The 17,559-nt window shown below is 37.8% G+C and overlaps 1 protein-coding gene across 5 annotated transcripts in view; it reads left to right on the top strand.

The window, feature by feature from the left end:
- Positions 1-17,559, top strand: part of GRM1 (glutamate metabotropic receptor 1) — a 421,316-nt gene that overhangs the window by 359,020 nt on the left and 44,737 nt on the right. For all 5 annotated transcript variants that reach the window (XM_019425034.2, XM_019425035.2, XM_053904400.1 and 2 more), the window contains exon 7: positions 12,521-12,647. In XM_019425034.2, coding sequence (XP_019280579.1) covers positions 12,521-12,647 — 127 coding nt within the window. The remainder of the gene's footprint in view (positions 1-12,520; positions 12,648-17,559) is intronic.

Raw genomic sequence — 17,559 nt, 5'->3', positions numbered from 1 at the left:
TCAGAGTATAAGAAAAACAATCAAACAAACAAACCGTGGCAAGAGAAAACAAATCATTCCAAAGATTCCCTGAACTCCGGCCCCCTTCCACAATTCCCTGCTGTTACTGTGGTTACTGGTAGGCCATGAATGGGGGCTTGCGTACCATGTGGATTCCCATTTGTACCTTTCAGAAGAAAGGCCTTTCCTCCCCAGGTTCACAGGAAAGGCTGTCATACACCTCTATGCCCAGATACTAAAGTATTTCTGGCTTCACGTTTGCATTACGCCCATGCAGTGTTTGTTATTGAAGGAGATCCCAGAAATCATCGCGGAGCCTTTACAGAGCACTCGCTATAAATGCAAATCTCTTGGGGTCTAATTTTAGAAAGATTGTGTACCCTGCAGGAAGAAAATATGCCTGTTCTCAATGGCACCTGGAGTGGAGGTGGTGGGGGGGGGGGGGAGGGAGGGGGAATGTTTGTTTGTTACCCATAAGCACCATGGGAGGTATGCAAACAAATGAAATCTGAATCCCATTTCCCAAATGATAGCACTTATATTCTCACACCACCAATTTGCCACCCACCAGGCCCAGGATGCAAAGAGCCAGATCCCTCAGTAGCCACCACAAAGACAGCAGAGAGGCAACATAGAAGGTGATTATAGGACTTGCACTGGTATTCACTGGAAAGCATAATGCTTAGAAAGGGATTATTCACTTTAAATATAGAATGCCATTTAAAATGCTAAAATAAATCATTTGACTTTTTAAATGATAACCCATAGAGCTTTCTTATGGTAATTTCCCTTGAAGTAGTTAAAAGTAGTTTTCTTATGTTATCGATTCTTAGAAATCTACATATCATGTCTTATAAAAGCAGAAATTTCTTTTTAACCATTCCAGAAACACAGTTAAGTAAAATCAAACTTTTTATTGTTGTGTGTTTTATTAGTCAGGGTTCAGTCGGGGAAAAAAGAACCCTTGCCAGGTTGTTTGATAGAGTGGTTATAAAAGTAAAGGAGGGCACCAAGGCACCGCAGAGATGAGTAACAGCAAGAATCATCCTCACCCCAGGCCAGAGGGACACAGGGAGGAGTCACAGCTGCTCCTGAACTGCCCCCTGAAGCGGGGAGGGGAGGATACCTTGGCTTCCCCTCTCTCCCTCGCTTTAGTCTCTCATTAGGTCCCTGCATTTGGCCAACTTATCCAGAAGACAGTGACAAGAAAGCCTGGACAGTGTAGTTCACGGGTTTCCTCAAAACCTTAAAACTAAGCACTGCCTAAGCGCTAGTGCATTACTGGGAAACGGAATTCTCAGATGCAAGAGTGAAGGGAAAGGGAAAAGGAGACACGGAAGCACGGAAGCCCCTGCCACCACCACCGCCACCACCGTCACTAAAGTGATGCTTTACTGAGCAGGACGCCACTTCACTGAGTATAACCGGTCATTCGACCTCAGAGAGATCTCTGGGTGGGCCACTTGGAGTATCTACTGGAGCAAGGAGGGGGGAAGAATGTGTGCGCCTATGCCGTGCCATTTTCTGTTTCCTGTGGACAGAGTTTACTCACAGGAAGTAGTATCGTCTGATCCCTTTAGACAGCTACTGGGGAAGCCAGAATCTATGTCTGGTCCCACGGTCCTTTTTCAGATCTAGGAGCAGTTGGGTCCCATGCGGTCTGGTCTGGGCTTCTGCTGTGGTGACTGCAATGGAGGTAGCTGAAACCCAGTGACGGAGTCAGGGGAGAGACAGACAGTTGGACATGCCAAGAAAAGAAACAACAGTGATAGAGACTGAAGTATGGGTTGCAGAAGTGTCCAGGACTTTCCAAGAGCCAGTGGCCAAGGGCCTGAGAGAGAGGCTAGGAGAAGAGGATCTGAGGGAGCACACAAAGTGTGGACAGTGAATCTGCTGTCAAACACCAACAGCCTGCACATGTGGTGATCTCCTGTACCAGGCCTGCTGCCATTTTCCTTGGTGTGGTGAAGAGCCAAGAAGGAGTGGGAAGATGAAGGCAGCAGTGAAAGGAAGGAGAAGGGAGGCAATAGAGGTCAGGGATAAATATTTTTCAAGCATATTCTTGCGCAAGTACAATAATAGATACATTACAGTCACCATTTTAATGATTCCTTAAAATAACACTTTTAAAGCAGATATTGTGGCCCCCATTATACAGATGAGGAATCTGAAGCCCAGAGAGGTTGAGTCACTTGCCCCAAGCTCTCTCAAGCTAGAAAGTGCCAAAGCTGGGATCAGAGCCAGCCCAGAGCTCTGATCACCTCACTGCCTCGTGTGGTTCAATTGCCTGTCATTAGATGAACTGGTGTATTTCCTACTAATGCAAGTTTCAATTGCTAAGCTTTATTTTCTCAGGAGTTCACAATAAAATTATAAATAGAGATGCACTTTAACAGGGAACAGAATCTAGAATTGAAGACGCAGTATTAGTGCGGGAGGTTGGGAGAGTTTAATAGAGGCAGGGAATCCGGCAGAGATGTCGAGGGAAAAGATCCTGCAGATTGCTTTCACTGGCTCCTATTCTTTCCTTTCCTCTCTGTCTTCTATTTTGTTTCTCCCCTAAGTTTGTCTGTGGGTTCTTTGCTTTAAGAGGATTATTTGGGGGCTGGGATTTGGGCATGATGAATGGACAGCACTAATTCCTCCTGTTCTCACCCGGCCAATCAAAATAAAATTCTGAAGTTACATGAATGTAATAGAATAGATCACAAATATTTCCCGATTTACACAGGCCATACTGTCATATAGTGAAATATACCTTACGTACATATAGAAAAGCCCAAGTACATGTATCTTACAAACTACAGACTTTGGAATTAGGTTAACTAATTTCCTTTCAAGAGATAAGTCTGATTCTTTCCTATTTCTTGGTATTTTCTATTGGAAAGATAAAAATTTAGTTTCAAAGGTGTTAGCAGGGTGGACCTCAGAAGATTGCTTAACTTATATCTGCTAGAATCCCTTGTTCAGCTTCAGCTTCCTGCATCACCCTGAGTTTCCCACTCCAGTTAGATCAGCAAAGAGGCCAAACCACCAATTTGTTGAGTATCAAACTAAAAGGGACGTGTTCATTTTCATTGTGATCCCAGACTCCTTCAAAGATGGAAGGAAGCTAGGACAGTCTATTAAGAAACCATTAACCATTGACCTTTAATTGGAACTATGTATCCTTAGATTTAATAATACCATAAGCATGATTAGGTAACGCTACTAGAGGAGTTTGACTCTAGGTTTTTCTGTTGGTAAGTATAGCTACTTGGCAGATGTTTTCAATGTAAAAATCTTATCGTTTCTAATAATACCCTTCTTTTAAAAATATAATGGCTAATATTAATTTTCACATTAATACTACCACCTGTCAACATAGGCCAGTGATTAAAAAGCAGCCACTTTGTTGTAGATCTGATAGTTTAAGACTGCAGAGATTAGGGATGAGAGGCTCACATTCCAGAATGTTTGTCTTCTTTAGCAACCTAAGATCATCCCTTTAATGCCTGCTGTGAACTCATTCTTTCTGTAGCCTCTTTAGCATTGTTTTCCTCTTCCTCTGTACATTTTCCAGCTCTTGAAAGAACTCTTTCTATATTTATAGTTGCTTACTTGGCCCAATTCCAGCATTATCCGGCAAGGGATGCTGTCCCTCTGAAAGACTGGATATCTATTTTGATCAAAATTGTCAAGCAGTTAGTACCACCTTCCCTTTCCTAATGATAAATAAATAAATGAGATAAGGTTAAATTTTGTGTGATAGAACATATATGATTTGCCAACCATCCTTCCTGTTACTTTATGCAGAAATAGTTACAGGCAATAGATGTGTCTTGGGTCCATGCTCTCAAGTATCAAGGTTGAGAAGAAAATGCAGTCACATTATAACGTGTGTACTCCAGGTAATAACACATCTGCCGATATCACAGTTAAATATCCTCAGGGAGAAAAACAACTTTAATGATGTGATAGAATATGAAACACTGCATTGTGTGAAATCAGACAGATGAACTTTGAAAAGCATTATCATTCCATTTGTTTTGTAATGATGGAAAAGTTGCAAAATTTTCATCAAAATATAAAATAACCAAAAATAGGCTTTAACACCATTTCCGGGTAATTCCCCACCTGATGAGATACTGGCCCTTTGATCTCAACACCCGGAATTGGAAGTTAGGGAAACGGGGTGCACTCTTCTTCCCCCTTCCACTCTTCTTACTCTCACATTGAATCTGAGTAGCTCACCTGCTGATTTTCTTCTAGGTCACGTTATGGATCACGCTTGACAGATTATTTTATATTCAGTTTTTCCATCTGTAGTTGCTCCACATTCAGAGTTCAAAGTGTGTCAATTGCCCTTCTTTATACTTCTAGCTATTTTTGTTTTTATATGATAGGCTATAGCATTTGGAATGGTTTCATTCTCCTCCAGCGCCTCCTCAAAATTGCTCAGATATGTCCTCTTCCCTCCATGGCAGTAGGAGGAGGAATTTTGTCTTGAATTTGGTGTCAAGAGAATCATTTTAGACTGAAATCTACCTCAAGCAAACGTGCTCATGGTGCAAACAGTCATTACTGTCTGGTCACTACGTGGCTTGCGTGTGCATGTCAGGTCCCCACCACCCAGCCCATCCAGCCCCATCATCCTGGACCTTCCAGAGAGTTTTCAGAGTTATTTCATGACCGCTAAGTGTGAATTATCTTTGAATACTTCCCATATCTGTAATGAGCATTTTTATTTTGGTTCAGCTTTTTCCCTATTTGCTCATAATTTTGATCTAGTTAATATTTCTCTCCTTTTCTCACTTTCAAACATGAAAGAAAACATTAAATTGACCACTTGTATAGCCACCAGCCACATTTAGTAATTGTAAACCCTTCACTCTATTTTTTATCACCTTACCCTTTCCCTTTCTTTCTTTCTTTCTTTCTTTCTTTCTTTCTTTCTTTCTCCCTCTCTCTCTTTTACTGTGTCCTATGTTCTCCCTGAGCCATTTGAAAGTCAGGTGCAAATATCATGAAACTCGATATCTTAATACCTCAGCTTATGTTCTGTAAGAATAAGGATAATTCTCATATAGCCATAAGAGGAGTGAAGAAAGTTAGCAATAATATCATCAACCACAACTGTCCCATCCACCTCTGCTTTCTCTCGGTGGGAATCAAAGCAAACTACCCATTTAAACTGTTCACAGTTAATGTAGCCATTCTGGCAACCAGTGAAGTGATGATACGGTTCGTCCATTATGTAATTCTTTCAAAATTCCACTGCAGGATGGCAAGATCTGAATATAAATTGCCCACATGAATATAAAAAACTCCTTATCTGAGAAGCTTGTGATTACATAACATTGATGTGATCTCCCCGGGCAACTAAAAATATATTGGCTGCAATTTTGAAAAAAAAAGAAGACTAAATGCTTTGTGTGTGTGTGTCTTCTTGTGCATGTGAAAACATGAATACCATAGTCCCTCTGGATGAGGAGGAAGCTGTAAGCACTGGTCATAATGAGAAATTCTGTGGAATTATTAATTTATCCATAGCTACTTTGAGTAATATCTACATCTTCACCTCTCGTATGTTGACCAGACTCTGTTTACTGAAGTTGTTGGTGATCACCTTAGCTTCAGACCCAGCCTATCGCCACTTTTGGGCAGATAGCACCTGATAGGTGCTGCTGCTAAATGACGTGATACTGAACAGTGGCAGTGGCAGACCCATTTGCTTTTGTAAGTAAACATTTATTGAAGTATAACATACATACAGAAAAATAGAGAAGGAAGTATGAGTATGCAGCATACCAACTCTGTTCTAGCTGTTGCCTCTGCCTAGAATACTCTTCCACTGGATATATTCAGGGCTTATACCCTTTCCTTCTCTCAAGTCTTTACTTAAATGGCAATATCTTAGTGATGCCTTATCTAATCAGCAAATGCAAGATTGCAATTCCTTATTCCAGGCATCCCCCTTTCTAGGACCACCATGAGGCAAATGAGGTGCCTAGTGCCCAAGATTTAGGGAGGCACTCACTCTCGAGGTTGTGCAAATGCAGGGTGCATACTTACACAATGCTGAGGGTGGGTGTCTCTTTAAATTTGGTCCCTAGGTGCTACACTTGCCTCACCTTGGTCCCTGCCCTGCACCCTATTCCTCTTTCTCCCTTTAGTTTTCTCAAAACCCTTCTCTAGAATAATAGCTCCTCCTCAGGATGGGGATATTATCTGTTTTGTTCACTGACTATGTCTAGCCTTGACATGGTGCCTGGCACATTATATGCACTTTAAACGCATGTTGTAAGAGAATGAGTGAATAATTGAATATATATGTTCTGCATAAGCGTTTCATTCCTCTATCAGTACACTTAACACATTATATTAGATTTTGAGCTCCTTAACACTAACAATTGGGTTCTTCAATAATTTATCCTATGCATAGCACCATGTCTGACACACTGGGCCACTAAACAAAGGTTGATTAATTGAATATATATCTACCAGGCTCTGAGATATAATTTTGTTTCTCCACATAACATGTCATCGCCTTAGCAGCCATTGTTACACTAGGAGTGTCTGCCTTTTGAAAATAACTGCAGATAACAAGACTGAGATTTGCACAAGATACCAATCCCTTCTGCAATGGCTTCCTCACCTACAGAACGCATGTAATTAACTCCACTGCATTGAGTGGCAATGAAGGGTTAGTGTAATTCTGTACAGAGGTCCTAGCAAAAAACCTGACTTTATATATGTCCATTCTTGTGATGATTTTAAGATTTTATTTATTTATTTTGAGAGACAGACAGACAGACAGAGAACAGAGAATACCAAGGAGGTTCTGCACTGTTAGCACAGACCTGATGCGGGGCTCAAACTCATGGACTGTGAGATCATGACCTAAGCCAAAATCAAGAGTCAGATGTTTAACCGACTGAGCCACCTTGGTGCCCCATTCTTGTCATGATTTTATATTCCCATGCCATTTTTATTATATTTTCCATATAACAAATTACAATGTAGGGATTTTAATTGATATTTTGTATTTACTTTTTGTAGGGTTTTCGTCCCTTACTCTTCTTTTCCATTCTTTGAATTCATTTCTGTTTCTTCTGTTTATGTCATAGTCTATATTATTTTCCTCTTTTCATCCGTCTACATTATTGAGAAATTAACATGGGCCAAGAATTATACTAGTGATGCAGATGGGCTGGGTCTGAGGATCCAGGGGAAGGTCCCACAAGACCAGCCAAAAGGGTCCTTTACTTCACACAGGATAGAAACCAAACACCAGCAAGAGAAAGTGGAAGGATTTATTAAATAGCCTGAGTGACAGAGAATAGCAGACGGAGTGTCTGGGAGACTTGAAAAGGAAAGGAGAATGAGTCTCATCATTGCTTGGGGTTAGGGGTTCATATTAGAAAAGGGTCTAAGGTACATGTTTCTTCAGGAATCCAGGGTAGAGGCCATTCAAAGGTGAGTATGAGCTGTACAATAGGTATTATTTCATACATTACTGAAGGTAGGAGTATTGATGCCAGTATCAGCCAAGGTTTGTTTGCAGTTAATGTCCTGGAACATGTTTGGAATTTGGCTCTTCTTAGGTGTTATCAGGTATTTGGGGCCCAGGACAAATTTCAGAGAGTGATTAACTTTCTTACTTTCCCCTTGAAGTGAGAACATAGCTTCATTGGCTTATTCAGAGGTAAAATATGGAACGTGAGTAAATGGGGCCTAGTAGAAAAACAGCAGAGATGGAACTTTTCTTTTTCTTTTTTTAAAAAAATATTTGTTTGTTTGTTTGTTTGTTTGTTTGTTTGTTTGTTTTGAGAGAGATAGAGACAGCACAAGCAGAGGAGGGGCAGAGAAAGAGGTTGAGAGAGAATCCCAAAAAGCCTCCACACCATGAGCACAGAGCCCAATGCCAGGCTCCATGTCACGAACCATGAGCTCATGACCTGAGCTTAACCAAGAGTCAGATGCTTAACTAGATGCTAAACTAACTGAGCCACCCAGGTGCCCCAAGATGGAGCGTTTCTAACATGGAGTCCCTTCAGCTTTAGTACCTCACTAGTACAGGGAATGCAAAGGAAGCTCAACCATGGCCCATTCCTTTGAGGAACTCAGTGTAGCTGGAGAAAAACATCAGCCATTAAGTTGATTGGGGGGCAGGGTTAGCTCTTCTCTCTTGTAGCTGATTCTCCCCCAGTCCTGATTAGAGTAGACTCAATTTCTTTATTCTGTTTAGTCTTTTAGGCAGTTCTCTTCTGAGGAAAATTTTCTCTGTTTCCTTTGATTCACAGTTACCTTTCCTTCATTATTTTCTCTTGATGCTATTTATTTTCTTACGTTCTTTTTCTAAATAAAACCTTAATTTAAAAAATCCATTTCATGTTACTTCAGAAACCGAGTCACAGAATGAACACTTGCTTTCCTATTGCATGAATCTTTTAAGACTCCTACAGTGTGTATGTAATTGAATAATGGCATTGCGTGTACCAGCAGGTCACCTAGTCTCGCTAGCAATCAACAGCACTGTGTACGCAGGATCTAGAAAGAATCAAAGCAGGCTCGGGGCCTTAGTAAGCCTTGGTCCTTCAAGGGCAGTTTCAGTAAAATATCAAAACTGTTGTTGTGATTCAGATCTATCATAAAAAGTATTTTCTGTGACAAAAGTGAAAAAATACTTTATTCAGTTATTGGGTGTATACTACAGTAGTCTCCTCTTGTTTGTGGGGAATATAATCCAGGACACCTCCCTCCCTATGGATGGCTGAAATCCCAAATAGTACCAAACCTGTAATATATGCTATGTTTTTTCCTAGACTTATATACTTATGATAAGGTTTAATTTATAAATTAGGCACAGTAAGAGATTAACAAAAGTAACTAATAATGATGCCACTGTACATGCAAAAGAAATATTAGTAAGCATGACTCATATAAAAAAACAAAATATACAAATAATCAATAATATGATTTTGATTTGAATATCTGAAGGAGATTTGAACATAAATTAGAGACAATAACAATATTTTAAAAAACTGTACCTAAATGAAACATATCTACCATATAGATATGAAAAAAGCTAGTGGACAAAATCTAACTTGTAGTAATGAAATGCCAACTATATTTTAGCTCTTAGAGAATTGTAAATAAGGCCCTGTTTGAAAGGATTTACTGCTCCAGAAATACTGTCTGAAGCTTGTAATGTTGTACCTACCCTTGAGAGTATAGACACAGATGGACTTTGGACTTGTGGAGAAAGGTGACATTCTAAATGGGAGATTATGTTCTTTCTTTATGAAAATGTATTTATTTGTTTGCTATATGGTTCCATGTGAGAGCCATGGGTTAACACACACCTATAAACACGCACACACACACGCACACACATTCTCTCTTCTTTATCTCTCTTTCTTTAAAGTGTATTCTCTAGGTTACTCCTTGCACAAAGCAAGTCAGATGAAACACAAATTTGATGATGTTTCTAGCCTACTTGAAACCTCCCTCCAAAACAAACAAACAAAACAGAGTTATGTGGACATTAATGAGGACACAATGAGGGGTTGGCACAGAGGCTCTGTCCTCATTTGACAGACTCATGTAAGAAATTATTAACAGACAGAGTTAAGTGCAGAAGCAAGGACCAGGGACTAAGTGAATGCCTGACTAAAGAGCTTATGTTGCAAAGGTATTGGGGTTGGGAGGCACTAAACTTCTTTGAGTGGCCTAATTGTATGTTTTAAAAAGATTCAAGTGACCACCCACTGACCACCTACTGTGTGTTTTGGGTACATATCTATCCCTTGATGACAATGATCTGAAAACAATGAGCTGGCTTGGTCCCTTCTCTTGAGGAGCCCACTGGCCATTCCCGTGATCTAGGAAGCTCTGCATGTTAAGAAATTAGAGAAAGAAGAAGTAAGAGTAAGAAGTAAGTAAGTAACCACAAGAAGAAATTAGAGCATGTTGTATAATTAAAAGACAGGGCCCAGAATTCAAGTGTAAAGTGTTAAAATCTCAGTCTAGAGGGGTGACTGAGAGATGGAAAAGACAAATCAGATATTATAGACATTGTATGCCAAAAGTACACATACTTGGTGGCAGAATAAAGAAGACATAAAAAAAAAACTGCATGTGAGCAGCTTCATTTTTTATTATTAATAAATAATGATATAATTATGTTTTATAATTTTATAATGATATAATTACATAATTTTATAATATTTGTATAATTATAATTTTATAATTGTTAATTATATAATTGATTATATACCTTTATATAATTATATAATTAATAGTAAAGGTATAAGTTAATCATTTATTCATTCATTTATTCAATCATTTAAAACCTAATTTTAAAGACTTTCCAAGAGTCACTCATAGGATCTACCTTCACCAGTCATCCTGAATAAATAAATTTGCTTAGCATTATCACCTTTTGAATTTGTCAAATTAGTAGCATTAATTTTATAGTGAGAGAAAAACACAAAGCTGACTGAAGTCATACAGTATTTTGTGATGGCTTTTACTATACTTTTTATACCAACTAAAATAAGAAAGTAGTATTCATTTATTGAATTTTTCTCATATATCACTTAAAAAATTATTATCTAGAATGTAAATTTTCCATGCTTATTTTGAAGTTGGGGCTAGTTTTTGAAAAGACTTAATCTGATTCTACTTTCTAAAGTCATTTGAAAGTAAACGAAGAAAAAGAAAACATTTTACATTTTCTGAAAATAGACTGTTATTTGATATTTTATATGTAATTCTAAGATAAATATATAAATTTTGACCTGCTCTGTGAGAAGATAATTTTATTTTCACAAAAGCTAGAGTTTGTATTATTTTAAGGTATGGCAATATTTACAATTTAATTCCTGATTTTACATACGAAAACATTTAATAATATTTACTGTATTAGGGAAGAACTTTTGTTTCTAGCCATAAAAGAGTAAGGGAGTCCAGACTGCCTTTTGCTGTAAACAACTAGAAAACTTGACATAATATATGAAATAACTGTGTTCAGACATTGGAAAACAGTGCATGACCTTGATTCCAGGGAAGTGTAGGCAAACAAACAAGATGAACCCAAAAGTCACTAAGGCTTTATACCTGGAGGCAATCCCCTGATTGTTGTGCAATGAAAGAGAATACAGAGCTTGGAGACCTTGCTAATTTAAGAAGACAGAAATCAAGATTTAGGAAGGCCAAGGCAGCGAGAATTTGTACTGCAGTGTAAGGGAGAGGAGATCTATTCAGAAAGAGTCCCAGAGGTTAACACACAGGTTCCCTTGAATATTTGGCCAAACACCGATCTGCATACGAGTAGGGTAGAATTCAAAAAGTCCAGGTAGAAAACAATTGCTGGGGAGCTGGAATCCCTGAGCTTACACAGACCCAGGAATTGTCTCATTTTTCACAAGCCAGAGTGGAGATACCTTGTTGAATACACAAGGAATTAAGTAGAAACCCTAGGTGATTACACTTTAATATGAGGCTTAATTATTTCTAGAGCAGACAATCTTCTAGACTTATCCTAAAAGATTAAAAACAAGGCTCAAACTGAGCCACGAGTAGTTTAACTGCCGCCAGAACAAAGACCAATAATTAATTCTTCAGGGAAAAACATCCAGGACTCTACACCTTATGTACACAATGTCCAACATCTATCTGATCAAAATATTTATATCCAGCCACATCAATGATTATACTAAATGTAAATGTATGAAACACTTCAATGAAAGGCAGAAGTTCTCAGACTGGAGATGAAAGCAAGATCTAATTATGTGCTGTTTACAAGAGACTCACTTTAAATGCAGTGTGTTTTGACTTTTTTTTTATTATGCCAAGTGAAATTTGCTTACCAAACAAACTGAAAATGAGAGAAAGTTTAAACTACTCCAATAATAAATGATTCTTTGTAATTTTTGATTCATTGTAATTTGGGGCTAAAAATAATTTTTCTTCCAACAATTTATGTGATCTTTTAAATTCACTAGAGCAAGTCACAAGGCCAATAACAGGGTTGACTTTCTTAGCCATCATTCTGTTTTTATGTGTATCAAGTTGCTCATATGTTCATAGTTACAAAATTCATTTAAAAATCCTCAGATTTTATGAATAAATAAGGTTTTATTACGTAAGAAATTTGTGGCTAAACATTGCTCTTTCAGAGAAGAAAAATTTATTTTTATTTTTCTGAGAAAAATTAATACAGATGAATATAAATAATAAAATTTAGCTGTTTCATTTTTGTAACACTAAAAAATATAATGTCATCAATTCCCTTTATGAAAGAAATTATTTTTGAAAAGCCTCCAAACCCAGCATGGAATGAACTGAAATTCACATCTGAACTTGAAGATAATCAGGCCTATTCGAATGCATGTACTTAACGTTCCTCAGCATATAGGATATTTTGAAGAGTTACTCTTTTTTTTATTGTAGTATGAAAAAAAGTCCTTATATGAAATAGAAGACTTTCTGGAGAGACCATCTTTAAGGCGTGTGAATTATCTCTGGGTTACAGGTCATACGGAAAGGAGAAGTGAGTTGCTGCTGGATTTGCACAGCCTGCAAAGAGAATGAATACGTGCAAGATGAATTCACCTGCAAAGCCTGTGACTTAGGGTGGTGGCCCAGTGCAGATTTAACAGGTAGGAGCTGCCTCACTTTAGATCTTGTCACTGACTATGGGCTTTCCCAATGTGCCCATTGTTTAAAATATGAACATGCAGTTCGTGCCTTTTTCAATGTTTATTTACAGTGTGCACTTTAAAAAAATTTTTTTAATGTTTATTTTTGAGAGAGAGGGAGAGAGAGAGAGATGGAGAGAGAGAGAGAGAGAGAGAGCATGAACTGTGGAGGGGCAGAGAGAGAGGGAGACACAGAATCTGAAACAGGCTCCAGGCTCTGAGCTGTCAGCACAGAGCCCAACGTGGGGCTCAAACCCATGAAATGCGAGACCATGAACTAAGCCAAAATCGGACGCTTAACCGACTGAGCCACCCGTGGGCCCCTAAAGTGTGCATTTTTTCATGCTCACGTCAAAGAGCACAGAGAAGCCGCTCACAACTTTTCCAAGATTTATATTGTAAAGCAAGTTCATTTAAATATTTATTTATTTATTTATTTATTTAATTAAATATTTATTTAAATATAAATAAAAGTGTATTAAAGGGACATTCTGGTATACCAGCTATTTTCTGTTTTTTTCAATTTTTTTTAAAAGATACTACTAGTCACCTGCATGTATATTAGCAAACATTTGTTGAACATCTATGCATGAGGCAGTATTCTTTTGCTTTAAATTTGTCTTGCTTTATTATTTTATTTTGTTTAAAACTTATCAGGGAAGAAACATGTAAAAAATAATCTAAGATTGTTTTAATGTAGTAGAGATATTAAGAAAGTACATAAAACTTGTGAGGCAGATAAGAAGATGAGAGGAATTCCAGAGAGAAAGTAGAAGATGGGAAAAATGAAGGCATATAACACGTGTGGGGAAAGCCACAAGTGTATGAGGCTGGTTGGTAGACACAAGGACCTAGCAGAGGCCAGAAGTGAGACTGGACAAGCATGCTGGAGGTGGATGGTAACAATCTTCTGCATGACCTTTTCCTAAGGGTTTGGACTGCGGCTTTAAGCACAGGAAAAACACGGAAGGATTTAAAGTAGCAAATAACAGGGGCTCCTGAGTGGCTTACTCAGTTAAGCGTCTGACTTCGGTCCGGGTCATGATTTAATGGTTAATTAGTTCAAGCCCCGCTTCAGGCTCTGTGCTTACAGCTTGTAGTCTGGAGCCTGCAATGGATTCTCTGTCTCCTTCTCTCTCCACCCCTCTCCCATTCATGCTCTGTCTCTCAAAAATAAATAAATGCTAAAAAAAATTTTAATAAAAAAAATAATAAAGTAGCAAATAACATCATGATATCTGTGTCCCCGAAAGATGCTCCTGGCGGTAGTATAAGGAGTGTAGTGATATTGGATGAAAAACAGAAACTAGGAAGCTATTGTATTGGTCCAAGTGAGTAATTTCAAAGGCTGTAGACTAGGGCAGCTGCAGCAGGAACGGAGAGGAATATATGAATGCAAGAGATGATTTACTAGTAAAGTCAATGGGAATCATATGGATGGATTATCAGTTTGTAAGTTGCATTAGAGAAATGTTAAAATATACAAGTTTTGTTTTCTGTGGACCCTGGTATGAACTCACATGAGATGTGTTTCACAAATACCTTTCAGAAATTTTAGGAGTAATAGAGCCATGGAAGCTGCCATCTGAGTACACAGAGATTTTTGTCACCTGAGTAATCTCATCCCTCCTTTTAGAGGGGGAAGCTGAGGCCCAGAGAGGTGTACTTGTGTGCCCAAGGTCACGAAACTAGCTAGAAGCCGAGCTCAGTTCCCTGGGTCTTGATCCTCTGCCTCCCTGGGTGTTGTTGAAAATCATTAGGGAGGGTAACATTCCTGATTGTTTTTTTAATTTTTTATCTGTTCCCAAATAAGAATAGCAACTAAGAAATTGTATGGCTTACTCAAAACACACCAAAAATGGCTGGGTAAATAGAACCAGGTCACATAATGAAAATTTTACTTATTTAGTGAAGTACCTTGTAAAATGTTAATCGTGTTAGAAAAAGTTAAACTAAAATGAGTGTCAGAAAGCCTTTAGAAATTGTTGAGTACAAAGACCTTCTTTAAAGAAGGGAAATTAGATTAGAGTATTTTTGAAGGTACAAACTGTATCTCACTCATATTTTTATTCTGTAGCTGAAAATTGTTATTCAACTTTATTATGCCTAAAAACTCCCCAGGAAATACCCATTTCCAGAGAATCCCATTCACTAGTTCTGAGATGGGACCCAGCAGATTCTAAGGTGCCTGGTTCCTGTCCCATCCCTTTAGAAACATTACTCTCTGGCTCATAGTCTAGTGTCTTGAACATCATAGCTGCCTCGTAAATGTCCTATTGAGAGAAATAGAAAGAAGAAGGGGCTCACCTAAGTTCATCCTGGTCAGTGTGTTTGGTTAATAGAGAATCCACTATGAGAATCCAGTGTTTTTATCCCTGGGTCTAACTTATCTCATGGTTGCATGCAATGGAATGGCTTGGAAAAGCTTTTCCAACCACTTTTGGCCAACAAGGCTTCTCTCCCACTCGTGCTGTGCCTCTGTTCACATCTTTATCCTCCTCCATATAGTGTGTGCTTCATGCTGGGTCTTTTTATCTCAAGTCAGCCCTCTCTGCTCTTTGACGGAGACTGCAGCTGACTAGGAAGAGGCTCGGAGACAAACCTAGCCTTTCTCTGGTTCGTTCATCTTAGAAGTCAGAAGTTCTGGCTTGGAGGTATAAGAATTTTTCTTTTATCTACCTTTTCTTGGGCTTCCCCCAACTTTTCCTACTGCTCCATTTTCACTTTGGGGCTTATTTCATACATGATAAAGAACGTCTATCCTATTTTAAAACGTTAAAATACAAAGAAACTTTTTAAAAAGATCTAATACGTTAACATAATGGAACTCAAAGTCATATATTTTATTCCCTAGAGATCTTCCATTGTGGGTATATTTTTGGCCTACTGCCAAATGATCATCACCATTGAATTAAGGCTCTTTGAGTTAGTAGCGCATAAAAAAATATCCTCCTTGACTGTACATAGATATTTAATGTGATTATCTTTCTAAAACAGTTAGTCTATCATCCATCATATGTGTAAAGGTCACTTTAGTTGAGCCGAGCAACAAATCAGGCTGCCCTTTTCTAATAGCAATAGATTTGATTATTTTGCAAATATATATATGTATATATATGTGTGTGGGTGTGTGTATATATATTATATACATTACATTAATATATATACACACACCCACACACATATATCTTATGTTTAGGATCTTTCAGAATACACATCTTTGATACTAATTTATACTTAGTTTTAATGACACCTGTCATTTCTGGATTCCTTTCAGCCTTACACATGAATGGAAAATGAGGTCTTATTTGGAGGCATGTCAGGCTCAGAACAAGGGTGCAGCACATGGCAGTGTCTTATTGGTTGTTGCCATGGTAGCCGTAGTTGTGAAAAGAGAAAACCCACAGGCAGAGAATGCCAAAATTCAGTAGAAACACTCAGAGGAGTAAATGCATTGCCTTTCAGTAGGTGTTTTGTTTTCACAGGTGGATCTTCTTTTGACTGAATTTTAGTTAATAGAAAAGAGTGAGAAATCATTCTTCTTTAGGAAATGGTGTTTTTTACTGAAGGTGGACTTTGTTTATATGCATAAAATCATTTTACAAGATAGCTACTCTCCCTATATTTTCCAAAAACTCTAATATTAATGAATAAAAACATGTTTATAAGTGAGTTTTATTTTCATTAGAATATGTTGTTTTTTTGGCTCTAAAGAAAAAAATGGTACATTTCTTAAAGGAAGCACTTTCTGTAGCACTTTCGTTCATAAGTTTTTCATATTTTCTTCTTGGAAAAATGCACATTTTAATTCAGCACTTCAATTTCACACTTATTTCTTAAGATGCATAAACAGAGATCTCTTCTGACACGCTATAAAACTTGACAGTAGTTTAACAATTCACGAACCAATTATATGTAATCTGGTGCTACTTATTTCTGTTCAAAAGTCAAATAGGATGAGAAAGCCAGACTGCACTAAATTTTATCATTAAAAATAGAAAATATTAAGCTATAGAAATTAATTAGTTTTTACCATTTTTGTCCATCCCAACAGTTACTCTGACCTCTTACACTATCTACTCATTTACTTAATTTTATATACACCACCACCTGCTTTGTGCCAGGCATTTTTTGGAGAAACTAGAAACATATAGGTTTATATAAGTTTATATCACGGGGAGGAATTTCATATGAAATGTGAGCATATAAGCAATCAAGTAGAAGTCCTACAACAGGAGTATGTACAAAATGTCATATGAACACAGAGTAAAAAAAGCAATTATTTTCCCCTGGCAAGACAAGAGGCTTCATAGAGAAGGGGATATTTGAGTTGAACATTAGCTATGAAATAGAATTTTTCCTTGTAGGTAATTGATATTAATGTGATACCATTAAAGAAAGCATTTTGACAAAGCTTTATTAATTATGAAGCATTATTGTAAATGTTATTAAATGTCCCAAGACATTTTAAATAGAATAAATGTGGACTTTCTTTATTTCTTCGGTTATATTAAATTGGTATTAACCTAATTGGGAAGAAGTCCAGTATTAAATTATAGCTTCCTCCTGTGCAGTTGAATCTTACAAGTGAACCAAAATTTGTCTAAAAATTAGGAGTAACTTCCTTTCCCTCAGATCAGTAATTCTTGGATTTTGGTCAGTAATTTGTAGTCTGCTTGAAGGAAAATGGATCTGTCTAATGGCTCTGGATTCTCTGGGATAACTGTAACCACAGATACTGCCAAGACCTTAAGTTCTTGAGGCTTTAGATACAGTATGCACAACTCACATAATGGCTTCTGCTTTTAGATGCTGGGGGTCAGGCAGGGCCACTGGATGAAGGTAACTCCTATCCCTTCCAGTCTTAGGATAC

The sequence above is a fragment of the Panthera pardus genome, unplaced genomic scaffold (genome assembly GCF_024362965.1).
Source record: "Panthera pardus isolate Hobbes unplaced genomic scaffold, ASM2436296v1 HiC_scaffold_17, whole genome shotgun sequence".
Taxonomy (NCBI): Eukaryota; Metazoa; Chordata; class Mammalia; order Carnivora; family Felidae; genus Panthera; species Panthera pardus.
This window is presented reverse-complemented; position numbering and strand designations above follow the sequence as displayed.